Below are 27,999 nucleotides of genomic sequence, written 5' to 3' on the forward strand. Positions count from 1 at the left end.
CAAAGCCTGAAAAAAAAAAAGAAAGTAACCAGCCAAAAACTATTCGCAAAGCCTCGGTGCACTTGACAACAGATGCTCCTACCCTTTTACCAAATGACTCTGACGTAATACCTGCGGAGTGAAAGCAGCACTGACAAAACTATCCTACGTTTGGCATAAAGGTATAAAAGGTAAACTTCTTGCCACTCACTGCTTTCAAGGCTGCAACAGTTTATGCTCTTGCTCCCACCAGCCAACAGCGCCTGTTGCCGCCACTAAACTTTCAGTCAAATTAAAGCCAAAAATAAATGTGGTAAGAGAGACCACAAAGGCCTTCCAACTACACAGTTTGTAAACACTTTAGCTGCCTAGCCCGCTTTTTGTTTGCTTCTGTTTCTTCATGCTGGCTGGTGCTACAATAACAAATTTTTCTGTGGATGTCGGAGATTCTGTGAACCTCAGAGATACCGGACAGCTGCCTTCGTTCCCCTTCCCACTTTGAGACATTTCAAACTTCAATGCGAAGGTCCGCCGTATCTAAGTAGCAGTGTACCTTGTGCCTTCGAAAAAAAAAAAACAAATCCAGATCCTCAAAAGCCCACTGTGGAATCCATGTGAGCTCTTGCTCAAAAAACAGTACCGCAACCACCACGCATAGAAACAATGATTATCTGGGAAGCACTGGAACATATGTAGTTGTGGTAAGAATGGGCCCACTAAGCACAAACGGCACAACATCAGGAATAGGGACAAAAATTAAGTAGCAAAAGCAAGCTAGCAGTACACAGTTAAGACAAACAACAAAACAGAAGTAGCAACTACTGATACATCAGCTCCTCATGATAAACTATGTTGCCTTTGAGCACAGAGGGATACCACACAGGTCACCAAAAAGATGAGCCGCCGCGGTGGCTCAGTGGCTATGGTGCTCGGCTGCTGGCCCGAAAGACACGGGTTCGATCCGGTCGCGGCGGCTGAATTTCTCTGGAGGAGAAATTCTAGAGGCCCGTGTACTGTGCGATGTCAGTGCACGTTAAAAGAACCCCAGGTGGTCGAAATTTCCGGAACCCTTCACTACGGCGTCTCTCATCGCCTTATACCCCTGATAAGCGGGCAAGTTAAGTGCACTTACGGAGAGTGTACTTCGCTGTAAGTACACTTTGCCGCATCTAAACGACGCAAGTGGAGTGTCACTCGCGGGAAAGTGCACTCCGCTAGGAGTGCGTTCACGGACCACACTTTGCTGGCCGAGTGCGTAGCCTCGACGCCAGCGGTTCCAATGGTACAAAATTTATAATGCATAAAAATACTTACAACTTTATTTTACGTGTTATAACACTGTTTTCAGAAAAAAATTCGTTGGTTACAGCTACAAGCGAAGCAACAAAGCAAGTAAACGTGATCAGATGCAACATCGCTGCCCGCCGCCATCTTGTTTGTTGTCGAAATTCTGGATAGTCTTGGCTGGTCTTGGCTTTTCTGCTATTTTCATTTTTTTTTTCATCGTTAAAAACTGTTGAGCCTCGTTTTATTTGCGCTATCACATTAAGCAGTCAAATATTATGAGTCTTTTTTCTTTTCCATCGGCCTGTTCAGAAATTCCGCTCATTTTCTGTCGCAATTATTTTTTTTACTGAGTGCACTTTGCTTTCCCGTTTAGCACCGCGTAGCCCAAAGTGTCACTCGGGATGCCAAAGCGCACTCCCCGTAAGTGCACTTAACTTGCCCGCTTGACAGGGGTATTAGTCGCTTTGGGACGTTAAACGCCATAAACCAAACCAAACCAAACCAAACCAAAAAGATGAACAATTCTTCTATAGGAAATACTGTTTTCCAAAACAGCTGTAATGCAGCAGGACAGCGCGGGCCCAGCGCAGGCATCCGCCAACGAGGAGGAGGATTACAAGACCTAAAACTGCAGTCCGGAAAAATAAAAGCCCTACTAAAGTTTCAAAGCATAAAAACTTTAAAAGTCCAATCCCTATCTATAATGTATGCATCCAAATAGTGCCACCACAGGATTAGGTAAACATGAAACTTCCCACACAGAATACTGCAAGGGCACATTGCAATGGGCCTTTACCAGCTATGTTACAGAGCTCAACACTGAGCACAATAGCAGCGCATACCCTGTAACTAAATTGTCATTTGCTCTTTTTTGAGTCTCTTTCAGTGCTCACCGTGGGCACGTGCGGGGCCAGCTCCTTGGGGCAGCGACGCAGCAAGCTCTCAAAGCCTTGCAGGCAGTGCTCTCGCAGCTCATCGTCCTCCACGCGGCAGTACTCCACCATCAGGGGCATGAGGCGCTCCAGGTGCTCCCCCATACGGTGGCCGGCCTGCCGGCTGGTGGTTGTGGACAGAGCGAGACATGTATGAAAAGCCACAGCTAAAGAGGCACACAACAATGGGCCACCTTATCGCAATGCAGTTTTCTTAGAGTACGTTCTCTGCGCATTCGTACACATCCAGCAGGTTCTTTTTTTTCTGCATAGCTACGTGCTGAAATTCTACATTGCAACACCACCTGCTGCATTTTGTTACAAATACTCCCTTGTATTTCCTGTACGTCATGTTCTTGTAATGTTATACAAAGCCCTCACAGAAACTGCATTACAACCGTATACAGCCATGAATAAATTAACTCTGAATATAGTCAAACCACAGCCCTCGCAAACCAAAAAAAAGTTCACTTCAAATATAAGCGGACACATTCTCTCCCCCACACACTCCATGGAATAGCATCCATGGTCCCGGGTTCAAACCCCCGACCAGGACGAATTTTTCTTTAACTGCGAAGTTTACGAGAAAGCTGTGTAGCTTTCCTTTGTAGCCGTATGGCTGCGCATGGGTGGATGTCAATGAGTAATTACTCCCTTATTACAAATCTACTCCACCTTGGGGGATTCCCCAAAATATCTGAACACGGAATAACATCGCATCATCATCATCATCGTAATCATCATCATCATCAGCCTGACTACGCCCACTGCAGGGCAAAGGCCTCTCCCATGTCTCTCCAATTAACCCTGTCCTTCGTCAGTTGCGACCACCGTATTCCCGCAAACTTCTTAATCTCATCCGCCCACCTAACTTTCAGCCGCCTTCTGCTACGCTTGCCTTCATAACAGCATACACAGCTTAAAAAAAACAACAAAACACATGTAAAGATGTATTTACAAGGCCACCATCCAGAGGCAAATGGAGATCAAAGGCAATGAAAGGACACGTTATCCTGCCTCCCATACTTGCACATGGCAGGTTGGCTATCCTCAAACCGAACTGGCAATGGTCCTGTAGTTTCATATTCCGGCACAACGAATGCTCCGGAGGTTATCAGAAGTTTTATTTCGTGCTGTCTACTGCTCAACAGGAAAAGCAACTGCTAACATGAGCAAGCCAGGTAAATGGCACACAATTTAAGTTTTCGTAGCAAAACTTCTTTTCATGTTTTTTTTTTTCAACACACGCGGCTCCTTGCATCCTGCCGGGGACTGACCCAATTTCAGATCGCTGTTTTTGGAAAAAAGAAATGGTCAACATATACGCGGCAATATACGACAAACATCAAGTAGGGTCGGAATTTCTACTATACAATTACGCCATGTTCCTAAAAAGAACATCCGGAAATTTCAAGGTTTTCCGATTTTCCCTGCACTGAATAATTTGTGACTGAAGGGATTAAAGGGACACTGAGGAGAAATTGAAGTTGGCTTGTATCGACAGAATACCAGCTCCTGATTACAAAAACGCCACTCATACTGACAACAAAGCTCTTGTAACGTAGAAAAGAGCAAGAACCAAAATACAGGTATCGCCGCCACAGGCCAAACTCGCAAGTACAAGCGTCATGACCTCATAGGACAAAACAGTGTTGCTAGAACCAATGGTTCTAGCAACGCTAGGACACGAGAAGCACAAATCACTGAGGCGCAGCCAATGCATGCGCAAATCTCCTTGACGTCGCCAGACGGCGCCACGTGCCCGACGGCTACGCGCGCGCCTGAAGCATCGGGACCAATCAGCGCCTGCTCGCCGGCGTTAGGCGGGCTCCCGGTATTCCGCTAGCGGTAACAAGGTACACGGTATGCTAAAGGTGTCTATTTGCGAGAACTTCTTTGACGACTTCGAGAACGAGATCCATCGTAACGCTGGCAAAACGCCGGTGCAAACGTAAGCGAAGCGACTGTAGCGAGGGCCGCAATAGCCGATATATGCCTTCAACGTGCGGCCGGCGGTAGCTTTCTTTTCGGCTGCTGCTAGGCCGCACTGCTGGCTGCCAGAAATCACGGAGTCTGCTTCACGTCACGTTCACGTCATATTTCACGTCACTTAGTCCTCTGTCGTCATAGCAGAATCCCAAGTTTGAATCAGAGCGGCGGGAAAAACCTTTTCAACTTCGAATCCAAATTTCTTAGAAATAAATGCATTTTTCGCTGCCGACCAAGTGGCAACAAAGCCATGACATGCCGAACTATCGGATTTTGCTATAAAAAAAATATTAATAGTGCTCTCCTCAGTGTCCCTTTAATACACACAGCAAGAACATAGCACAAGAAACCAGGTAGCATTACTTAACTCACAAGTGAAGCATTTATTCTCTCAAAGCAAAATATGTCCCCATTAAATGGTGTTTTTTTCCCCCCAGACTAAAAGTTTAATGACAAACAGGTGCGCATACCTTATGGTTCCAATGCACTGGATGTAGGTTCTTGTGGTGGATGTGGAAGAGTTCTTTGCTAGCTCCTCCAGTAACGTGTCCATCAGTTTGTTGAACAGACCTTGACTACAGCTCATCACCAAATAGCCTAAGAAAGGAGCACAAGCGTAAATTTAATTCACAATGCTGCTCTGTACGCACGGTGCACCATGAAAAATCACTGTGGAGCAACTCTACATAGCAGGGAATGCAACACATGACTATTTGGGGGCTGTCATCAGAGACCAAGTTCAATCCTAGGAAGCTACAAGTAATACAACCTCTGAAGCACCAACGCAGCTTCGCACTTGCCTTAAAGGTGCAGTGAAGAGGAATCTGAACTCGTCTTCTTGCCGCGGGAACTCGATCTACACGTTCCGAGCATTCTTAGAAACTTCGACTTATTGCCCTGTGTGGCCGATTTCCATAATTAAATCGAACTAACGTCCGGCTCCCGCCTTTATTTTTTTAATTCTCCCCGTACGGTGGGCGGAGTCAACCAACGCGTGGAGTGCCTTTCAGCCAGCTCCGTGGAGGCTTTCCTTTCACTTTTTGTTTTTTAGGTTTCCGTGAATAAATAGTTTCATTCGCAGATAATATAGCCGCAAAATAAGCCCGCAGAAATTAAAATATGCGCGGACTATTTGCTTCTACGGATTACTATGTATTACTCCGCCGATGGCAGAGCGGCAAGCCGCCACAGGACTGGGTGAAAGGCACTCCGCACGTTGGTAGACTCCGCCCACCGTACGGGGGAGAATTAAAAAAAAAAGGCGGGAGCCGGACGTTAATCTGATTTAATTAGGGAAATCGGCCACACAGGGCAATAAGTCGATGTTTCTAAGAATGCTCGGAACGTGTAGATCGAGTTCCCGCGGCAAAAAGACGAGTTCAGATTCCTCTTCAGCGCACCTTTAAAGAAAAACCTCATAGGTTTTAGAAATCAACGAGCTTAAGACGGTCGAATGTGTGAAACTTGCAGGTAAAAGCCTTTTTGGGCTAGCACTTGAAATAGTAAAGCAATCACCGATTAAAATCCGGATGCCCTTCAAGCTTCTTCACAGCGCACAACGCCAAATGGGGGGTGCATGATGACGTCATCGAAGGTATCGGTACATTTCCAACGCGCAAACACCAGCTTTGGGGGAAAAAGAAACAATGCCACCAAAGGCGATCCCTGCCGAGAGTTGTTTGGCAGCGTCTAACGAGTCAGGACAGGGCGTGGCTGATGACAGCGGTAATTTTAAATCATACCTTCAGTGACGTCACGCTGAGTTTCCCTGCACTCCTCTGGTGCATTGAGGAGAAGCCCAAAATCCAATCATTGCTTACGTCACTATTCTAAATGCTAGTGCAAAAACACTTGGCATGCTTTACCTACAGCCTATATAGATTTGAATCCTTGAATATCGCGAAATTCTCAAAAAAGTGCTGCAGTTGCCCTTTAATACTCCTTTGGCTCACGTGAAAGTTTCGAATTCCCAAGTGAAAAGCCCCAATTGCAGAGTGAACGTGAAGTCTTTTCACACACTCTTACTTCTGCATAATACCAGTCAAGCAAACAGTTCACGGTACAAGTGCAGCAGGTGGTGTACAGGGGTACTACTACGGCCACAACCATGGCACAGCGGACGCACCGATGGCAGTGATGGAGCGTTTCCGCACGGCCAGACGAGGCGAGGCCAGCTGGGGCAGCAAGGCCTCTTGGATGGCCGGCTGACAAGGGAGGAGGAGGGCTCCGAAGCGGCTCAGCAGGTCTCCCAGGATGTCCAAGGCCTCTAGCTGAACGCCCACATCCTCCTGACGGCCAATGGCCCGGCCAAGCCGCCCCGTCATTTTCTTGCACACGGAGGCCACCAGGCCGCCCCCACTGTGTGCCGGAAGCTCAGCAATGACCGTCTTCAGGCCTGCACAGGGGGACGCCAAGCATGTATTCCACCTTGCGGGTTGGCCAAGCAAGGACATTTGATTTCCTAATTACAACTTCTATAACACAGCGCTGACTAACAGCTGAGCTTGTAAGTCAGCGCTGCGCTTGTCTCGCCTCTTCTCGTCCGTTGTCTTTCAGGCTGTTTTTCAATGCGGCTAATTATAACATTTCCAATATCTCGATCCACCCTAAGCAAGCTACCTGTGCAAGCAGCACTGCACATCAATGGATCGCTTTGTTGCATCTCATATCTACTACACCCAGAAAATCTTGGCTCAGAGTGAAAATGTTCAATGAGAGTATAGTACATCGTCATCATCATCATCAGCCTGATTATGTCCACTGCAGGGCAAAGGCCTCTCCCATGTCTCTCCAATTAACCCTGTCCTTCACCAGTTGCGGCCACCGTATTCCTGCAAATTTCTTAATCTCATCCACCCACCTAACTTTCTGCTGCCCCCTGCTACGTTTGCTTTCTCTTGAAATCCCACTCCGTTACCCTTAAGGACCAGCGGTTATCTTGCCTTCGCATTACATGCCCTGCCCAAGCCCATTTCTTCCTCTTGATTTCAACTAGGATCTCATTAAGCCGCGTTTCTTCTCTCACCCACTCCGCCCACTTCCGATCTCTTAACATTACACCTATCATTTTTCTTTCCATAGCTCGCTATGTTGCCCTTAACTTAAGCTGAACCCTCTTTGTTAGCCTCCACATTTCTGCCCCATAGGTGAGTACCGGTAAGATACAGCTGTTGTATACTTTTCTCTTGAGGGATATTGGTAAACTGCCATTCATGATCTGAGAGAACCTGCCATATGCGCTCCACCCCATTCTTATTCTTCTAGTTATTTCCCTCTCATGATCCGGATCAGCTGTCACAACCTGCCCTAAATAGAAATTCTCTTACTACTTACAGCACCGCGCCATCAATTGTGAACTGCTGTTCTCTTGCTAGACTGTTGAATATTACTTTGGTTTTCGGCATGTTAATTTTTAGCCCCACAGCTCTGCTCTGCCTGCCTAATTCATTGACAGCGGTTATCTTGCCTTTGCATTACAGGCCCTGCCCAAGCCCATTTCTTCCTCTTGATTTCAACTAGGATCTCATTAAGCCGCGTTTGTTCTCTCACCCACTCCACCCACCACTGCTTGGACACTGGCACGAGAATTAATGCTTGCTGTGTAAAGACTAGAAAGTGTTTAATGGTTTCTCGGTCTGGTTCAGCCCAGTTCGTCCTCGCTGCTCCGATGGTACAAACAACAGAGCCAGGGTAAATGGGCACACTAGTTCTGGAAGCACTGCTGAAGTACACGAGACAGACTGAGCCACAATTGCTTAGATCAAAATGTGGCCCCACCATCCATTGCCATGGCCATAACAGTCCCCGAGTTCCCAAAAAAGCACAAGTTCCCACAAATGTGTCAGGACAGCACCATAGACCATGATACTACAGGTTCATTTCACAGCACAACTGTAACATCTCTAAAGGCCCTGTGCAGATGATACCCCTAGGGTACTCAAGACCGAGCTTACCAATGCTGGATATGTCCCGCAGCTGCTCCTTGTCCGATACCATGTTGTTGCAAAGGCTGTCTACAATGGTCTCAACCTGGTACTCCTTCACTTTGTTGACCAGTGGACCTAGGCTGAAAGGCCATGCACCATTAGATGCAGTACGACTAATGGGCCCAGTGCAAAGTGTCTTCAAAACTCGCGATGTTCTTTATAATTTAGGGTAGGATCAATAACCCATTAATTTTAAATAGCTTACCATTTGACAGCAAGGTTTTGTACTTCTCCATTCTTGTCTTCTAGGAGCTTCAAGAGCATCTTCACTACCTGAAAAAAAGTTTCAGAAACAATGCTAAAAGCCTAGTGATGGCACGAAAACTTTTACACGCTTTGTACGCGCCACTGTTTTCATGCGCATGGCAGGCAAGGTGAAATGGCATGTCCAGACAGCAGTCGGCTGCTCTTCCTGCCAGTTAATTTATTTAGGGGTGGACGAACGGATGCAGACGCTTACTTTTCTTTCACTGTCGTCATCTAATTTGATCGAGTCCTTCTGCAGTTCCTGCATCAAATCGTTTGTGGCCATGAAGCGATAGTCCTTGTCGCTGGATGTCATCTGTTGCAAAACAAAAGTATAAAGTGATTAGCCAGCGCCCAACCATGGCAACTCCAAGCTGATTTCTTCCTATGTAAAAAATTCCATGTACTCAATAACTAGGAACAAGCAAACGCGCGTCGGCTGTTGCAAAACAGCACATTACACAGGCGACGCTCGCGGTTGTAAATCGAAAGCGATACACCACATTACACAGACGACACTCGCGGTTGTGAATCGAAGGCAATGCATTACATTACACATACGACGCTCGCGGTTGTGAATCGAAAGCGACGCATCACATAACACAGACGCTCGTGGCTGTGAATCGAAAGCGACGCATCACATTACACAGACGCTCGTGGCTGTGAATCGAAAGCGACGCATTAAACACAAATTGCCTTTCGCGCTGCACTACGTCCGTGCAGCACTTCAAACGTCTCTGAATAATGCACCATAACTGATGGCAAGCTGTCAAGTGAATAAAAAAAGAGAGGGCGTGACAAAGACAACTAGGTGTTTACAAACACGTTACTGCCGGCATCGAACGCTGAACACAGCGAGTCAAATTCTGATCACAAGACAAGCAGTTCCGAATGCTGTGAACTGCCAGCAAATACCTCTCATGCATTACGAAAGGATATTAGTGCTGTAATTTCGTTTAACACGTATCAAATGCACCGCATTTTTGCCACAAGAAAGCCGATTAGGCTTAAAGAGCGGTGTCAGTCTTGAAACCAGCGGCAGCGTGAAACACTGGCCGACTGAATCACGCTGTGAGCGGCACAAACTTACCTTTTCCAGCAGATTAGCAATGTGGTAAGAAACGCCCGCCATGTTCTCCAGATTCCTTAGGTCCAAGTAAAATGATATGAACCGGCGCCACCGCCAGTTAGGAATCCGATGCAGAGGCAAAAGCGCTCCGCTGCCTCTCTGCTCGAGCGTTCGCGAAATCACAGATGACACTAGACAGAGCGATGGCTAACATAGGGGCGTGAAGAGAGTAGTAAAGGGCGACATCTCGCGTGTGATTCTTAGCCGTTCATCGCTGAATTTCGAGAATAAAGAAAAGAAAATAACTCCACAGAATAATTAGAGCTTTATTATAAAACAGCGTACCAACACACTTTTATGCTATCCAACACGTTGGTTTCAACCTAACGTTACCAAAGTAATCCGTTCGCGTTATCATCGTCGAGCTAACCTGAATGAATGTATATATTTTCTGGGGATTAAGGGAAGCGGCAGGATATCCGATTTGGCTTCACAAACATTTCTTTACACAGTATTTTTATTTTTTATTTGTCCTGCTACTCTGCACTAGGGGAAGGGAAGAGGAAAAAGGTAGAGCAGCCGCAACATGCACAACCTTACTGATGTGCACACGAGGGCTGCACAACTGCAGGCAAATTGAGCAAAAAAAAAAAAAAAGAAACGGCAGACAGACACATTTAGAAATTGTCAGCAAATCCTTTATTCAACTACACCACCCACTGAGAGCAATGAGATGCCTTCATTTTTTTTTTTTTTCTTTCTCAAAACAACCAGGTTCCTCATCAAAGGAAGATAACATGGTCCTTGCTTTTCGCTGTCTCAAAAATTTTCTTGATGTTCTCGAACACATTTTGGGGCGATAAGGATGCATCAATTCTGGTGTGAAGCCCACGTTTCTGGTAATAGCCGACAAGTGGCTTCGTCATCTTGTGGTACGAGTCCAGACGTTTCTTGAGTGCTTCAACATTGTCATCTGCTCGACGCACCAGTGGCTCACCGGTCAGCTGAAAACATTTTGTACCAGATGCAGCATCAATACCATTGCGAAACAAATAGTTGTCAAGCCTCTGAAGAGACCATCCAGTGATAAAAATACTTTGCTTTGAGAACAATACAAGAAGCTGTATTGGTTATCAAATAATATTTTCCTGTGTGCATAGCAGTAGTCGCACATTTTTTTTTCCGCCATTAACATAACCCGTGTAAGTTTAGTCGAGCTTGCAATAGGAAAGGTTTACTATCAAGAACATTAATGACAAAATTCAATCCATAACACATGCTTACAAAAACACTGAATATAAAGGTACAAAAGAGTGATTAATAAACTTTTCAACTCATTTCCGGTCAATATTAATGTTAAACTACAGGTGTTGCTTTGACTATTTAACTGCAAACTTAATGTTATCAAGAAAATGAATTTGTCCTACTGGACCTACTGTGATAAATTCAGAATTAATGATATTTAATATATTCAAATGACTAACTGAACGTAAGCCCACTCATCCCAGAGTGGCAACCATGCTTTTATCATCCTTACATGTTGTGACATACAGGTTTATCATTAACATACAGGTTTACCATTACTTGTGCAATATGTGAAAAAGTTACAGCTAGTGAACGGAGAAGCTGGGCTTACCGGCTGTTCTTACTCGGTAGCAGCAAGAACATGAGAGCTAAAGGAAGGTACACTCAAGATGAGTGAAGGCCTTGATTAAAACTGACAACAGAAAGTACCAAGGCCCAAAAAAAAAAAGCCAAGGCACCAGGACAACATCACCAAAAGCCCCACTACACATCGGAGTGACCACACATTTCTGCACAGGGGCATCAAGGGGATGTCTTTAGTAACTGAAGCCCCTAATAAAATGTATACCTAGTGCTAATGTGCAAACATCTAATATGACATAAACTGGCAATACAATCTGCTGATAACATCCAATGTCGTTTGGTGCAGTGATTAAAGCCTGCCTTCTTGCACTGGGCTAAGGACTACGCTAGCTAGGCAGTATCCTCATATAATTAGGAATAAGATAACAAGGAGACAAAAGAAGTGAAGATGTTATGCAATAAACACATCAACATCATTCTCATGTCTAAGAACTCGACACGTAATAGCTACCTCCCTGGTCTCTCTACCCTAGACATTAGAAGGGCATTGAGCCACCCCCTCATCAATCATGAAAAACACCTTGGAGAGTGCAGAGTACCTCACAAGTGATGTCATCACTTAAGTAATTTTGCCAAAACATGCAACAGAAGCAGAGAAATTTGCACACAATATTTAGTTCCTAGTTTCTCCCATATCTGATTTGATCCTCCCCTTTTTCTTGATTTGTGTGTCCAGAATAATTATTCTGCATGCCAACGCCAAGACAAGTGCTACTGCTCGTGGTCCTGGCTTCCACGACGATCTTAAGCAGTGGTTGGAAGACACTGATAACAACCCCAAAACCAGTTGCAGTATTATGCCATGATGCGAGAATAAAAAGGCCATGAGAACCCTAATTATGTGTTTGTGAGTGACCTGTGCCCCTTTAGACCATGCAACAAAGATGGTATGTTCACAGAAACACTGTCTACCAGTTGAATGTAAGAATAGATAGCATGCACCTGACGCCATGGTCGCCATGATGGTGAACTAGGAATAGCTTTCCCAGAGCAAACAAGAACAGGTTTTAATAAGCAGGTTACAAAAACACGCACCTTTTCACAATTCTACTAGTTCAGCAGCAAGCTGGCTGCTACAATGTCAGTGCAAGCTATGTATTACCAAACTCAGGAAAGGGGGTTCAGGGCTCATAAAAAACAAGACAAGGCTATTATCATCATTATGACTTATCACAAAAGCATGTAAGGGCCAGTTTTAGCAATAAGATTTATTTTAACGACATTCGTTTAATTCCAAATCAATATTCTTATAGCACACTAAAGACTATGCAGTTTAAAACTGGATGAGAATATTTGAAATTAGTGCCTTCTCTTAATACATCTTCAGAAGATCCAGCGTACTTCGAGAAATGTCCAAACTTTCAGGTAGCATCAAAAACAAAAGAGTGGTTTTATATGGTGCTACTTGAGATGCATAATGCTACTGCTGTTCGCAGTCAGATGAAAATTAGATAAGTTATTGCTACAACTACCCCAAACTATGTTTAGATATCATTCAGTGGCCCTGCAATAAGAAAGAAAGGCAATGCGAAAAAGCATAAATGGCAAAAGAACTCGTAACTCATTTCATGCTACCTTTTTTTTTTCAGTGGCCAATTACAAGTATGAAAAATAGTAAAAAATGAGGAACTCAGCTCTTACATCATCTGTCATATGTTTTTTAGGTGGGTGGAACGTCTCATGGTAGGACCGTCCACTAGGCACATGAGTGAGCCGGCCTGTAATCCGCTGAATGAGTAGACTGTCATCGATACCAAACTCTATGACAGAGTCTAGAGGGGTGCGCCTCTTCTCCAGCATTTCATCAAGCTGTCAGAGAAGAAAAAAAAGCCATTTTATAGAACAATGATTCAGGAGCACATATACAGGTAACAGTGGTGACTCAAGGTGGACACAGGATGATTATGGAACACCCGCATGCAAAGTTCACTTAAGCAATACTGTAATCTAACAGCAAAACAGATGGCCAAATGACAGGACAAAACACACAAACAACAGAGATGTTCAGCTTATTCTCCCCAATGATGGTGACGCCAGTTCAGCCCCCTGTCTGGATATATCCAGTGAGCACCAGGTTCTTGTGGAATATGTAGTGGAAGGTTCAGAATTAATTTCAGTCACCTGGGGGGTTCTGAAACGATCAATGACATCCCAAAGCCCAATAACATGTTTGCATTTTGCACCAACTGAAATGCAGCTGCCGCAGCCAGGATTTCAACCCACTATCTTGAGCTCAGCAGCCAAACGCCACAGCCACTCGGTCACCATAGTGGGCCCGAGTGGCAGGCTATAGATGACATAGATTCAACTTTTATGGCGCAAATTAAGCATCTGTACCAAATTCAACTGCTACAGCCAAGACGCGGGTTCAATCCTGGTTGCGATGGCCGAATTTCGATGGAGACGAAATTCTAGAGGCTCGTGTGCTGTGCAATATCAGGGCACGTTAAAGAAACCCAGGTGATCGAAATTTCTGGAGCCCTTCACTACAGCGTCCCTCATAGCCTCAGTCGCTTTGGGACGTTACACCCCTATACACCAAACCAAAAGGTGCGTTTGGTATAGAAAAGTGGTGGTGCAAAATCTTTTTTTTTTTATGGCGATGTGATCACGCAGTTACAGTGTGAGAATGGCTGCAAACACACAAGCTATCTGCACAGAGTACTACATTTTGAAATACGAGCCCTCATACAGCATGCAAGTTGATGGCTCAAGCAACTACCAACAACACAGAAAACAGCTTCAGCTTATGCCAACATTACTTTGCCAGGGCACATGCTAAATGATTAAACAGCACAAGTGTTTACAGTAAAGTTTTTGCATCCTAAATGCACATGAGATGAAATGCCAAATGCCCTAACTTGGACGAACTGAAAACAAGGAAAAACTGCAAGCAATAATTTTACTACAGTAAAATAACAACCTTTCTGCAGCATTACTGAAAGTATGGTTTCACTATGCTCTTCGCACATAATCTGACAGAACAGTTTTCAGCGCATGCACTGCACATAACTCAGAGCTACAGGCCACCTCAATAAATCTGCATAGCAGTGTGCTGTATGCGATTTAAAACCAAGCACCTATAGTCAGATACAACTCAAGAACAAAGTCCCTTTTTCCCGACAAAGGAACCCCTTACAGCCAATGGCATTGGCCGATTCTCATGAACCGGCTAGCGTGACTATGCAGGAAGGAGATTATCCCCAACCATGTAGAGAGGGGACTGTTCCCTTTCATCTGCCACTCCCTGCATTGTCATGCTAGCAGGCCGCATTGTAATGGGGAAAAGACGCTGCAGCCGGATACAACTCAAGAGCGAAGCAAGAAACAGCCAGCCATCTGTTTAAGTTGAGACAGGCATGGATTGTTGTACCCACAGTTAGCAAACCTAACATCAATAAAATGAGGTAATAAGTATCCAAGTCGAAGCAACTGAGGAAAGTTATCCGACTCATTCCATCCAATAGCTTCTTGCGACAGGGTTCAGTTAAACGGGAACTGCAGCGAGGAACTTTCAAATGTGGTGCCTGCACACATGCTAAGTCCAGCATTTAAGTTACAGAGAACCTGCAGTGACTGTGTAGCACCTTCTCAGCTTGAACGATGGTGCGAGGAAAACCATCCAGAAGGAAGCCATTGCGGCACTCTGGCTTGTCCAAGTTTTTGGCCACCATCTCAATGACCACATCATCGCTGACCAGATGCCCACTGTCCATGGTGGCCTTTAGTCGTTTCCCAAGTTCAGAGCCTGAGCTTATCTCACTCCGCAGCAAGTCCCCTGGAATAAAACTATGTCAGGTGTTGCAGCTCAAAGATACAGCAAACTACAAGTTCCTTGAGTTTTATTATTTCGGGGTTCTATGCTCATTCGGGCAGGCTGATGCTCCCAAACAGGCACGGTGATAAAATTGCACAGGCATCTGGATTACTACTGTCTACTGTCCCTCCAAGCCAGGATTTCATCTGCAGTTATTGCCCCACTATAGCTTGTAATCTCTACAGCATGAAGAGGAGACCAATCCAGTGTAGGTTATACAACATAGAAACAAAAAATCACACCTTACGCATCCAGATATGAACCTATGGTGCTAAGACAGGTAATACCACACAATCAGAGAATTTCATATCACCGATCTTTTCATTCGACTAGAGTTGGTGCAGATATTGACGTGGCTCACGAATTCGGAGAACCGGGTTGCACCAACACCAAACAAGCACAATGCATTTAATCACTGGGATGGAGGATGGGCAGTATATGCAGATGTCAATAAGTTATTTCACTGCCTCGAAAGCAGAGAAGGCGGTGTTCGATAAGACAAAAAATTGCGCTGCGCGAAAAGTGACTAAACAGAAGCACAAATAACTCCAACTAAAAACCACAAGTCAGCGCTGTCAAAGCACCCAGATATTAAGACAAATTAAATTTACTGTGGCCTATGACTACATTTGTGCCTGGGGCTATTTAAATCGCAGCACTCACCGGTAGCCAAGTGGCAAACGCAATACTCCTCCTTTAACTTTGGAGCCTGCGGCAAACAAACATGGCATGATTATTTGTGCCATTCGTTCTCTCTAATACAACAATTTACCTGCGTGCCCTTGCCAGATCCTGGGGGACCCAAGAGGACAGCGTTGATACCTTTCCTGCTCCGGTTTTCGTTCGGCACGTAACTGCCAGCGTACAGATGTTCGGACTCTTTGCGGTTTAGTAAGGGGGCCATGTCCAGCACACGTGGATTTCGACTCCGACTGTTCAGTAGCGGTCTCAATGCTTGCCCTTCGCACCGGCTGCAACTGAACAGCAATTCTCGACACCACACGGCCGCGGACTACCTCGCCACCTCGCACCACTACGAAGGGAAAGTGAGGGGAGCAAGGGCTCGCACTAAGCACCGCTAGCGAGCGTAGTCGTCAGAGGAAAGGGAAAAGATAACTTATCAATTAAAAATTAAAAAGCTGCTATGCGGCTGTCGATTGTGCTGCTGCGCAGTGAAGACTGCTTTTTGTGCCAAACCTGCTAAACAACGTCAGATAGGCGCGCCATAACTGTACAGTGGTTGCTGAGCAGAAGTTAGTCAGAAGCAACGCTAATTCATTTACTTAGAATATTCTACATTTCACAATTTCACTTTTGCAGCTGTTACCATCTCAATTTCCTTTACGTCGTTTCCGCCTGCTCGAAACTGGCGTAAAACACGTGGTGTAGATCGTGGCTACGGTCCTGTCTGTTGGCGCGGCGCGTTAAAGAAACTGCTTTCTAGCGTTTTGTTTTCAGTTCTCCAGCAACAAGACAATTTCGTAGTTCTGTGTTAGTTGGAAACTACAACGATTTCTACAAGCTTCTGTGCTGAATTGTGTGTGCGGCAGTACTTAGCGATGCCGAGGAAATCTGTTGTCATTCGATCCAAGACGCAGTGGAGGCCGGTTCAAATAGACGCTGCAGTCCTTCAAGGCGCTGATTGGGAAGGCTTCTCGGGCCTTGAAGAGCTCTCAGGTTATGACATTTTGCGTCAGGAAGACCCTTCACGGCAGTCTCAAGATGCGCCCAACGCCTCTGCTAAGAAAAAGAAACGAAAACGGAAGCGCGATGGTAAATCAGCGGGAGCCAGAACTGCGGAAAAATCAACAGTGCTGCCTCATGAAGACGAACCATCCGACGACGCTCAAGACGGCACGTGCCCGGACGTGCCCAAAAAGTCGAGGTGTGAGGACATGTCTGCCTGGCTTAATTGCTATGTCCCCGAGCCAGTGCTGAGAGCATTGGCCGAACTGAAGTTCACTGAGCCCACTGAAATACAGGCGCAAACCTTGCCAGCTGCGATACGTGATCACATGGACATCATGGGGGCTGCGGAGACCGGCAGCGGCAAAACACTCGCATTCGGTATTCCGCTTCTGCACCACATCATGGAACGCAAGTCGCGGCAGACTGAAGAGTGCGCTTCGAAGGGCATGCCCCTTCAAGCTCTGGTGCTGACGCCCACAAGAGAGCTGGCCATTCAGGTAACTCGACATCTGCAAGATGTGGCTAAGTACACAAACGTGCGCATCGTGAATGTTGTGGGCGGCCTTTCGGCGGAAAAGCAGCTGAGACTGCTTAAGCGGAAACCAGAGATTGTGGTGGCCACTCCTGGTCGCCTTTGGGAGCTTGTTGACCAGGGAGCACCCCACGTCTCTGACGTGAGCAATGTACGTTATTTGGTTATAGACGAGGCTGACCGTATGGTTGAAAAGGGCCATTTCGAGGACCTTACACATTTGCTGGACGTAATCAATGCACCTTCTGAAGAGGGCACAGAAAAACGTCGCCGCCAGAACTTCGTCTTCTCAGCAACCTTGACCATGGTGCACGACATGCCAAAGCGCATGAAGAACAAGCCCAAGAAGCACAAACTGACTGAGAAAGAAAAAGTGGAGGAGCTTATGCGCACCATTGGTATAAGCGCCAAGCCCAAGGTAGTTGACCTGACACGAAAACTGGGCACCGCCGAGACACTGTGTGAATCGAGAATTGTGTGCCCTTCTGTTGACGACAAGGACAGTCGCCTTTATTACTTCCTCTTGGCACACCCGGGAAGGACCTTGGTGTTTTGCAACAGCATTGACAGCGTACGCCGTCTAGTGTCTGTGCTAGAATTGCTGCAGCGCTGTCCTCTCCCGCTGCATGCTTCCATGCAACAACGGCAGCGACTCAAAAATCTGGATCGGTTCAAGAATAACCCATCTGGACTCCTCCTAGCTACAGATGTCGCGGCAAGAGGCCTCGATATTCAAGGCATCCAACATGTCATTCACTTTCAAGTACCACGAACTGCTGAAGTTTACGTCCACCGGAGTGGCCGCACAGCGCGTGCCAAGAGCGGTGGGCTAAGTGTGATGCTCATGGAACCCCGCGAGCTGCACCTCTACCGCAAGATCTGCAGAACGCTCAACAGGGATGAAGACCTTCCCGACTTCCCCATCGACCAGAGCATGCTCAGGGCAGTGCAGACGCGTGTGGAGTTGGCCAGGAAACTTGAGGCTGAAAGCCACAGAATGCGCCGAAGCAGCTATGAAGACAACTGGCTGCAGCGTGCAGCGAAGGAAATGGAGATTGAGATAGACAGGAGGATGCTTTCAAACACTGACGAAAAGAAGAAAGCAGACACAAAGCGCAAGCTTAAAGCAATGCAGTTTCAGCTCTCAGAGATACTGAAGAAACCTCTCTTTCCTTCTGGCTTTTCTGGCAAGTACTTGACACACCAGGGAGCTCTTGAAGTGCCCAAAGTCCGCATGGATGGCACAGCAGTGCAGGTTGTAGAAGCCCAGAAGACGAAGAAAACTGCCATGGCAGTGCCTGTAGATGGTGCACCCAAAAACAAGCAGAGAAAGAAGGCAAGAAAATTTAAACTCGGGAAGCAGAGAGCGGTTGGTAAAAGAACGGAATGATGAATAAAATATGGAAGGCCTGGCGAGGAAAACCAGTGTCGAAGTACTTCACTCTTCAGTTCATGTGCACATCTGTAAAAGTGAGCATGGGAAAGCGAGTGGAGATGGTTGTCCAGCCACCAAAAGTTTCCAGCATGCCCCTTTCCCCAAGCCATCCATGCTATCACGCTGTGCCGTAATGCGGAATTTCCATCTATGTGTGTTGTTCTGTAGTGATGCCTATCTTTTAGCTAAGTGAATGTTTCTGATGTTATTATGTGCTGTTTTATTCATCAGCAATGTACAGGTGGCATGAAATCACGTCGGCAGTGGTGCGATTGAGGCCTAACAGTTTTGTTTTGCAGGATATTCACTCGGGCATATTCAAAGACCCTTCATATTGTACTTCGCAGAGTGGTTTGATGCTACGTCCTTGTTTGCAAAGATTCATCATCGTCAGTCTGACTACACTCACTGCAGGGCAAAGGCCTCTCCCATATTCTCCAATGAACCCTGTTCTTTGCCAGCCACAGCCACCGTATCCCCGCAAATTTCTTAATCTCATCCGCGCACCTAACTTTCTGCCGCCCCCTGCTATGCTTGCCTTCTCTTGGAATCCACTCTGTTACCCTTAAGGACCAGCAGTTATCTTGCCTTTGCACTATATGCCTTGCTCAAGCCCATTTCTTCCTCTTGATTTCGACTAGGATGTCATTAACCTGCGTTTGTTCCCTCACCCACTCTGCCTGTTTCTGCTGTCTTAACATTACACCTATCATTTTTCTCTCCATAGCTCGCTGCATTGTTCTTAACTTAAGCTGAACCCTTTTCGTTAGCCTCCACGTTTCTGCCCCATAGGTAAGTGCCGGTGAGATACAGCTGTTGACTGTTGTATACTTTCCTCTTGTGGGACAATAATAAACCACCATTCATGATCTGCGGGAACCTGCCATATGCGCTGCACCCCATTTTTATTCTAGTTATTTCCCTCTCATGATCTGGATCAGCTGTCACTACTTTGCCCTAAGTAGACATATTCGCGTATCACTTCCAGCACCTCGCTGCTAATCGTGAACTTCTGTTCCCTTGCAAGACCATTAAATATTTCTTTGGTTTTCTGCATGTTTTTAGACCCACCATTATGCTCTGCATGTCAGTTCGTCTCGTGAGTGAATTAGCAGGGCAATAACATCAGTGAATCGTAGATTACGAAGGCATTCCTTCATTAACTCTTGTCCGCAACTGTTCCCAATCCAGGTCTTGGAATACCTCTTGTAAACAGGCAATGAATAGCATTGGCGAGATCTTTTTTGTCTCCTTGCCTGACAATCTTCCTTATTGGAATTTTATTGCAGACTTTATGGAGGACTATGGTAGATGTGCAGTCGTTATAGATCCAGCATTATCGCATAAGACTCTTCTACACCCCGAGTCCGCAATGCCTGCATGACTGCTGAGGTGTTTCCATTGAATCAAAAGCTTTCTCGTAATCAGTGAAGGCTCTATATACGGGTTGGTTATATTCTGCGTATTTCTCCATCACCTGATTGTAGTGTGAATATGGTCTATTGTTGAGTATCCTTTACAAAAGCCTACTTGATCATTTGGTTGCAAAGAGTGTGCTCATTTAAAACAAGAACAAGCATAGGAACCTGTGCAGGAGAACGAGGTGGTGGCTGACGATGCCGATGCTAGTTTAGGGGCTAGCAGCTGCAACTTTGTTCATTGGCAAAATTGCGTTATCCAAGCCTGTATATGCCACATGACAACACAAGAAAAAAAATTACAGAACAATTATGAGTACTTAATGCGAATGTTTGAGCGCTATCTGTAGTGCAACAGCAATGAATTTTTTCACAGACATCTTTTTTTATCACGAAGCCGGACAACCAGATGTGAATCCAGGCTTGCCCAGGACTGCAGTAATACCCTGCGGTGGGTTTCGAACCAACTAGATGAGGTGGACGCCAAAGCCACTCCACCACTCATCGCCTCCCACCCTCTCTTCCCTAAAAGTGAAGAGGGCATTTCCCTCTCTGCACTTTGCCACCTGCCAACTAAGGCAGATGGCACTGCAAATGCTGCCACTTACTGCACAAAACTGATCTAATAAGAGCCAACATTCTAAAAACGATAGGCTTTGATTGACTAGCTACAAAGTGGCAAGGTTACCTTGGCACAGCTGTAAAAAAATTATTTCATGCTGCCTTGTACATGTCCTGGGGAGTTCATGGCAAGGCAAATGTTTGTTGGGACCACTTTTGCTTCTTGGTTATGGAGAAAATGTGACGAGCACTATCAGATGTGTGTTTGGATGCATTTCAAGCAGCTTACTTTGACAGCATAGGCATAATTTCATTCCAAGCCACTGCGGTGGCTCAGTAGTTTGGTACTCGGCTGCTGACCCAAAAGGCACGGCTTCGATCCTGGCCGCAGCAGTCATATTTTGTTGGAGGCGAAATGCTAGAGGCCGATGTTTACTGTGCAATTTCAAGGCCTAAGTGGTTGAAATTATCAGGAGCCCTCCACCATGGCATCCCTAACAGTAACTACAAACATGGTTTAAACTTCTGTTGGTATGGTGTAAACATGCATACTTTTGTTTCAATTTGGCACAAAGTATGGTGTCCCAAGATCAGAATTTGGTGCTGCAAAGGAAATCTTGTTTGTTTTAGTTTGGTTTGGTTTATGGGGTTTAACGTCCCAAAGCGACTAAGGCTATGAGAGACGCCGTAGTGGAGGGCTCCGGAAATTTCGACCACCTGGGGTTCTTTAACGTGCACTGACATCGCACAGTACACGGGCCTCTAGAATTTCTCGTGTACTAATGAAGATTGGTTTTATGGGGTTTAACGCCCCAAAACGACTCGGGCTATGTCGGACGCCATAGTGGAGGGCTCCGGATAATTTCGACCACCTAGGGTTCTTTAATGTCTACCAAAAGCGCACAGCGCACAGAGCTCCAAAATTTTGCTTCCATCAAAATGCGACAGTTTGTGGCTGGGATCAAAGGCGCATTTTTCAGGTTCACAGCCAAGCACCATAATCACTGAGCCACTATGGTGTTTTAATGAAGATTAGAGGTGATGCATGTATATTATGAAATTTATTCATATGTCTATAATTACAAACACTTCATGCTGGCCTGGGTTGTCCCACACTTGCATATTGGAGTAGGTGATTGCCTTCACTTCGGTGCCCTGCCATACAAAAAGAACAACACAGGCATGATTTACAATCAGCTGAAGAAGATCATAATTCACACGCTCTGTGCCAGATTTACGTGGTGCCTGCGTGCACTATTTATGTATATTCAAGTTATGCTAGGCATGCATAATTTAAATTGGGCACAGGAGATTATACCAATGATACCATACGGCAGTGTTGGGATATTTATTAGAAAAGCTCTGAAATATGAAAACAACTCCAAATGCAGTGTAATAAAAGCAATCCGCCTTAAATTACACTCTAAATTGTGGCCATTTGGCGCTGCCTTGTGCATAATACTGTTAAAATGAAAAAGCCCTTGCCTGAGGATGCTTGCCAAGCTCAAACACCTCGCCATACCTGAAAGAAGCAAGAAAATTCCATGCAAAAAAACATAGGCTTCAGACAGCTATGAATTGTTTCACTGCAATAGGCTGAAGTGCAAGACTGCCATGGAAGAGCCACGGTAAATAGGCCACCTTAACATGCCAATACTTACACCCTTGCCTTTATTCTAAAAGCTTCCTTGTCAAATTCAAGAATCTTCACCTTCTGAAAAAAAATTTTTTTAAAATTAGGCATAACAATATAAACACCTTAAGTATGCTAAAATAAATTGCCACGGCACGTAACAATGTAAATTGCCAGAGATTTTCTGGCTTTCACAATGGCCTACCCTTCCTATGATAAATGGTTCTGCGCTGAATACAAACAGCAGTTCGTCCAAGAAATGGAAAAGCAGGCCAACCATGTCTTCAGCTGCAAGAAACAAACGTTGGGATTTCATTTTAACTTTGGACAGGTGTTGCTAAAACATGTTTTAAGACTCATTTTCGCATTACTGTGCTAACATGCATAAATCAAAATGGCCTCTGAGCTCTTCTTTTGTGGTCTGTGGCAACATCTCAAAACTAGTCCTATGCTTAATGCACTGTCCAAAGCCAAGGCTGACTTGTTAAATAAGGCTTGCCACTTGTACTAACCTATTATGATGTAACCATGGGCACCACTTTCCAAGTGTAACATGAATTCATACTTGTCAAACACTAGAGCACAGCTGTCAAGCACCAGCACTGGTGCTAACTAAAGGTAGTGCATTTGTTCTCATGGAATCGGTGCTAGTGAAGCTCAGCATTGTTTCTCGATGCCCCAGGACAGCGTAACAATGCGATAGTGTCAATGCTTAGGAAATTGCATATAACTACAATAAGGGAATGCCCTAAAGACTCGCTCACCCCTTCTCTGTTTGTAATATCCCAGAATAGGGTATTTGAAGCACAAATAAATGTGAAGGAAAGGAAAGGACAGAAAAAAAAAAAAAAACTGGCAACACAGTCTACCTTCCGCTACAATATCACAGGTGGCCCGAATGTCGACTTTGTCGATCTCTGTCATGTAGCCAAACATTGCAACAGCTACCTGCATAGAATGAGAAAAGGCACACTATATACTGATTGTCACAACATGGCCAGGTCCTCTGCTGACTTAAAGGGATACTGGACCAAACTTTTGGAGCTGCTCTTTTACATGTAAACAAGAGCTTAACTGCTAAAATTGAAATGCGACAAGCATTTTAGCGAAAAAAGGCGGATAGCATGTTTTTTTTTCACAATTTATTGCCGTATTGTTGCACCTGGTGGCCGCCTGTGGAAGCTGAGACTTGACGTCATAACACCCGCGTGCCCACTGTTCCCTTAGGAGCACGACTGCCATCGCTACTCGCGGGTTTTGCCAGTTTTGCGTCGGCAGCGTCGGACGTTGGGAGCCTTATTGCTTGGTCTACCCAAACTGCACTGCGACATCACGTTCGAGTGACACGACCGGTTGCCTGTCGGATGAGGGTGTCATGACGTCACGCTCTTCACCTCGCGCCGGCCAGGAGGGCTGGGCGCGCGCTCAAACATCGAAAATAAAACCATCCGCTGAAAAATGTGCAAAGTGATGACTAGATTTCGGTGTAATGACATTCCGAGAATCTGTTTTCAGCATTTTTGTTCAATTTTAAGGTTTTGCTTCAGTATCCCTTTAATGACAAGATAATGCTTACCTGTTCAAAAGCTTCTTGCAAGTCTTCGCCCCCTTTGAGAACTTGTTAAGCATCAACAATGTGAAGCATTTTGTTAAATGTTGTCACTTGCCTTGTATAGCAGTGCCAGCAAATGCTCTTCATGAATCTTTCCTACAAAGACCATTGTGACAGGTCCCATTCAGCTGAATTATGTCATTGACTACTGCTTACCACTATGATATGACATGGTAGAGATATGAAGCAGCTGTGATTTATTAAGTAGCTCATGCAAAACCACAGCAATTTGCACGACAGTTATAAAGCGCTTAAAGAAAAGCTAAGTGCGAAGAGAAAAACTTGGCTTGAGGCACCCTCTCAAGCCACTGCTTGATGACAGTGACAGTTCTGTACTCAAGGTAGTGTCAGTGACTTGCATTCCTGCTTTCCATCATTTAGTTTGGATTTTCAAGTGCCACGAATTATGAGTAACACAGAAAATATCGGCTTTTTCTAGTAGTGCAACCACTTGCGTAACGGCAGAGACGATCGAAGATTGCAAGAGAAGACAGCCAAAACTCAAGTGTGCCACAGTGCAACTTCCAGCAGCCCAGAGCTTAATAAATATGCTTTTCATAGTTATTTTCATATTATTCATGGTACTTTGCTCGTTGTACAGAGCCTCTAAACAAGGGTGCCTGCTGCCTGCAGACACTCTTGTTGCAGAGTTCACCAGACAGGATACATCCGTGAAGCCTGCAACAGACAGTAAAAGAAAGACACAGTGAGTTATGATCATTTCTTTTATTTCCGAAATTGCAAAAGAATGAAAGGCTTACTGAACGTCCGCAGTGTGGTCGAGATCTGCAATGAAAAAAAGTGATGCCAAACGCAAGTAAACAAGTCGCTAAGGGATAAGCAACAATGGTCAGAATTGCCCTAAAATCCAAAAAGCTGGCAATTTACATGTTCTGGTTTTTGAAAAACAGAGTCAGGCATCAGTTTTATAAGTATGACAAACTCCTTACACAGTATGCTTGTTTACTCAATATGGATAATGCTAAGGTTGCAGATGAAAAAACTATTGGCAGGATATGGTCCTTATGCTGTAGTAGGAACTTTTTTTTCGAACTCACTAACTAGAATGTAAAGATAAATCTTTCTTGTACACGCTTCAAATGGTGCAAGAAAACACATGTATTTGCAGTGGAAAGTTGCAAATATGCTCACTTACGCAGAAGAGCTAAGAATGAATGAAACCTGCAAAATGAATTCGTGGTTTACAGAGAAAATAAAAAAACAATGCAATGCAAGCAAGCGTATGTATAGAGCTGGATGGATGGTTGATGAATGGATGATAATGGCTTTACCCTTTGTAACGGACAGTGGCTTGCGCCATCTAGCCTATGTTAGCCTCCCCATTAAATTTTTCTATTCAATTTTGGCTTACCCTTTTGAAATGTCTAATTTGATGATCTTTTTCGCAAATTCACCCCTCCCTTGACTTCCACCACCACTCCTCTAACCATCCCTTTGTTAAAGCAACACTTTCCACATCCAGAAAATCCCAGTGTCCACTCATATCTACCACTGTTCTCTCGGGAAAGGCAGGACAAAAGTTCTGTGCACCTCAAAACTGAGTATCACACATACTGACTAGCGAAATTCACACACACACAGGACAAGAGAAGGTGACAGAACACACGCGAGTGTGTTCTAAACTAAGTGTTCTATGGTCACAATTTCATTTCTAATATATCCATTTCATCCATCCACTTTATCCATTTCAACGCATAATATATCCACTTCTTCAAATTTAGACCTGTAAGTTTTCATTCTCAAAACCCCTGTCCTAGCTTCGAAAAGCAATGAGCTGCATCGCGAGTTATCAAATAAATGCTCTTTCTTTATGTGCTGTTTTCGTGCCCTATATGCACCCAGCATTGATTTTCTTTGCATTCCTTCCTTCCACATCTTTCTTTCTGTCTCCTTTGCCTCTTTTTCCATGCTAGTATTTTGCGGAGCCCTATCCCTCACCTGCAGGTAGTTAGCTATCGGGTTCTGTTCGCCCATTTCGTATTGATACTTCTCATGTAAAGATACCTGTACATCTTTCTTGCTCACGTTTTTTCCATTTTGGTTAGTCTCTGATCATATTTCAGTCTCCTAATTGCCTCTATAACTACGATCGATGCCCAGCTCATGTCCCCCCGGACTCTCTCATTCAGGGTGTTCCCACGTGCACCCAAGGCTAACCTGCCTACGCATTTTTGTCTGATTTCTAGGATTTATTGCACTTCTGATGTCATGCACAGGACTGTATGACCGAATGTGAGGCCTGTTACCATAATTCATTTCCATACACATCTAACAACCATATGCTTATTAGAGTTCCACAGTGCACTATGCTTCACAATGCCAGAATTCCTTTTCCTTTTGTCCTTCATAACCCTTTTGTGCTCTTCCAGATATTTTCCCTTTCATTCAGCCATATGCCAAGAGACTTATAGTTCTTCACATGGTTAATATTAGTGTCTTGCATTTCTAGTGGGTCTCCCCTCTCATCATTATATACCATTATTCCAGACTTTTCCCCACTGAAATGTAGTTGTAACTTTTCGCCCTCCTCACCACAGGTCTTGACTAGTTCCTGCAACCTATCCCACACATCTGCTAGCAGTACAATGTCGACCGCATACAACAGTCCTGCTAGCAATTGATTAACTTTCTGGCCGCCCTGCATATAACTCACGTCAATGCCTACTTTACTCTCCTCTAACCTCTTTTCCATTTGCACGTTTTGGCGGGCTAGTTGGTTAAACATCTTGAATAAACAGCGCGAACAAAGACGAGCACAAAAGACAAGAAAACGAAAACACAGCGCTGTGTCGTCCGTTTTCTTGTCTTTTGTGCTCATCTTCATTTGCGCTGTCTTTTCCATTTGACTCGTGTATATCATGAAAAAGTAGGGGTGCCAGTGGACAGCCCTGTCTTAGCATACTTTAATTTTAGCAAGTTTTGTAGTTTATCCCTCCCATGTTACCACAACCTCATTATCTACATATACATGTTGCAGAAACTTGACTAGATTTTCACCTAAACCATATCCTTTCAATTGGCCCCAAAGCTTTTCCTCATTCACATTGTCATATGCTCCCTTAATGCCTAAAAATGCAATCCGTAGTGGCCCCTGACTTGCCTCTGCTATCTCTATACACTGAGCTATAACGAACGGATTATCCTCTAACCTCCTGTCGCTTCAGAAAACGTTCTGCAGCTCTCCTAAGATCTCCCTATATTCTGCCCATTCTTCCATTCTCATTTTTACCATCTGCATTGCTAGCCTGTATATAACTGATGTAACCTGCAATTGTTCAGTAGGATTTAATGTTGTCCTTGTTTCCCTACCTTTGTATATTAGTCTCATACTGCTCAATTTCCAATAAATCGGTACATCTCCTCTTCCTATTATTTTTTCAATGCTCTCTCTCGTAATTTCAATTAGCTTTTTTTGGCCTAGTATGTTAATTAATCTCATAAATATGCCATCTGGCCCTGTCGCCACTCTCATGGGAATTTTGCTTTCTATTATGTCCCATTCCCTTGCAGTCACCTCCCTGAGCTCTAACCTCCCCTGCCTTGCGGCCATCATTGCTCTCCTCAATTTTTTTCACCTCAGGCTCCGCAAATGCTGCCTTGATTGTCTGTCTAATATATTCCTGTGCTTCCTCTCCCTCAACTATTTTCCCGTCTTCCCCTTTAACTTTATGTGCTCCCAAAACCTTTTTGCAGAATTCTTTTTTATTTATCTTTACCATCCACTGACCCTTGCTTTGACTTGACGGCGTCATCGAAGTGCAAACAGCACTGAAGATAACCTACACTATATGGCTAATCTCACCTGCTCGATAACCACCTACCCCTGCTGCTACAGATATCTTGTTTTTAAGCATGTACGAAATGATGCGCAAACCATGCTCACATTCGTACTTGACCGGCGGTATCGAGAGCTCCTCCTCTGTGAAGTCGTCTCTTTCAACTAACTCGGCACAGAGGTAGTCGTCGCCAGAAGACATGGCTACACGTTTCTGATCCTTGCCGCACGTAAACGAATGTATCTGGTGACACAAGAAAATAGGTTACACCCGTTAGTTTCGATTGTTCAGTACTGATTGCTCATCACATTGCCGCTCACTTACGAAAGTTTTCGTAAACAAGCTTGAC

At 44.9% G+C, this 27,999-nt stretch overlaps 4 protein-coding genes across 6 annotated transcripts in view; 1 reads left to right on the top strand and 3 right to left on the bottom strand.

The window, feature by feature from the left end:
• Cand1 (Cullin-associated and neddylation-dissociated 1) overlaps positions 1–9,674 on the bottom strand; it is a 34,746-nt gene extending 25,072 nt beyond the window's left edge. For all 3 annotated transcript variants that reach the window (XM_089566533.1, XM_089566532.1, XM_089566531.1), the window contains exons 1-7: positions 9,510–9,674; positions 8,634–8,735; positions 8,379–8,446; positions 8,141–8,253; positions 6,313–6,582; positions 4,658–4,784; positions 2,160–2,322 (exon numbers count right to left, since the gene is read on the bottom strand). In XM_089566533.1, the coding sequence (XP_089422659.1) occupies positions 2,160–2,322; positions 4,658–4,784; positions 6,313–6,582; positions 8,141–8,253; positions 8,379–8,446; positions 8,634–8,735; positions 9,510–9,551 (885 nt within the window). In that variant the 5' untranslated portion in view covers positions 9,552–9,674. The remainder of the gene's footprint in view (positions 1–2,159; positions 2,323–4,657; positions 4,785–6,312; positions 6,583–8,140; positions 8,254–8,378; positions 8,447–8,633; positions 8,736–9,509) is intronic.
• A 496-nt stretch (positions 9,675–10,170) lies between these two features.
• Ak2 (Adenylate kinase 2) lies at positions 10,171–16,080 on the bottom strand. Its single transcript, XM_089566538.1, has 5 exons — positions 15,746–16,080; positions 15,637–15,682; positions 14,744–14,934; positions 12,798–12,965; positions 10,171–10,492 (listed from the first exon to the last, which is right to left on the bottom strand). The coding sequence occupies exons 1-5, from the start codon at positions 15,875–15,877 to the stop codon at positions 10,271–10,273; spliced, it is 759 nt and encodes a 252-aa protein (XP_089422664.1). The 5' UTR covers positions 15,878–16,080; the 3' UTR covers positions 10,171–10,270.
• A 261-nt stretch (positions 16,081–16,341) lies between these two features.
• Positions 16,342–19,703, top strand: LOC149372159 (ATP-dependent RNA helicase DDX24). Its single transcript, XM_089566535.1, has one exon. The coding sequence runs from the start codon at positions 16,533–16,535 to the stop codon at positions 18,582–18,584; it is 2,052 nt and encodes a 683-aa protein (XP_089422661.1). The 5' UTR covers positions 16,342–16,532; the 3' UTR covers positions 18,585–19,703.
• A 1,947-nt stretch (positions 19,704–21,650) lies between these two features.
• Positions 21,651–27,978, bottom strand: Archease (protein archease). Its single transcript, XM_089566534.1, has 9 exons — positions 27,758–27,978; positions 24,615–24,639; positions 24,521–24,531; positions 23,818–23,849; positions 23,111–23,189; positions 22,447–22,529; positions 22,270–22,322; positions 22,094–22,130; positions 21,651–21,763 (listed from the first exon to the last, which is right to left on the bottom strand). Exons 1-9 carry the CDS (start codon positions 27,849–27,851, stop codon positions 21,674–21,676), a joined length of 504 nt encoding a protein of 167 aa, XP_089422660.1. The 5' UTR covers positions 27,852–27,978; the 3' UTR covers positions 21,651–21,673.
• Between the last annotated feature and the right edge of the window lie 21 nt (positions 27,979–27,999).

This window comes from Amblyomma mixtum, chromosome 1 (assembly GCF_055824585.1).
Source record: "Amblyomma mixtum isolate Tamu chromosome 1, ASM5582458v1, whole genome shotgun sequence".
In the NCBI taxonomy this organism is placed as follows: Eukaryota; Metazoa; Arthropoda; class Arachnida; order Ixodida; family Ixodidae; genus Amblyomma; species Amblyomma mixtum.

Bases quoted from the DNA above. Each gene is read 5' to 3' on its own strand.
- Archease (XM_089566534.1), bottom strand. From the start codon at position 27,851: ATGTCTTCTGGCGACGACTACCTCTGTGCCGAGTTAGTTGAAAGAGAC. The intron at 22,323-22,446 runs GTAGGCCATTGT...ATTTTTTTTCAG, and splicing joins AACCATTTATCATAGGAAGG to AAGGTGAAGATTCTTGAATT. The intron at 22,131-22,269 runs GTAAGTATTGGC...TGCTTCTTTCAG, and splicing joins TTTAGAATAAAGGCAAGGGT to GTATGGCGAGGTGTTTGAGC.
- Ak2 (XM_089566538.1), bottom strand. From the start codon at position 15,877: ATGGCCCCCTTACTAAACCGCAAAGAGTCCGAACATCTGTACGCTGGC. The intron at 14,935-15,636 runs GTGAGTGCTGCG...GTTTTATTCCAG, and splicing joins CGTTTGCCACTTGGCTACCG to GGGACTTGCTGCGGAGTGAG. The intron at 12,966-14,743 runs GTGCTACACAGT...CTTCTCTGACAG, and splicing joins CCATCGTTCAAGCTGAGAAG to CTTGATGAAATGCTGGAGAA.
- LOC149372159 (XM_089566535.1), top strand. From the start codon at position 16,533: ATGCCGAGGAAATCTGTTGTCATTCGATCCAAGACGCAGTGGAGGCCG.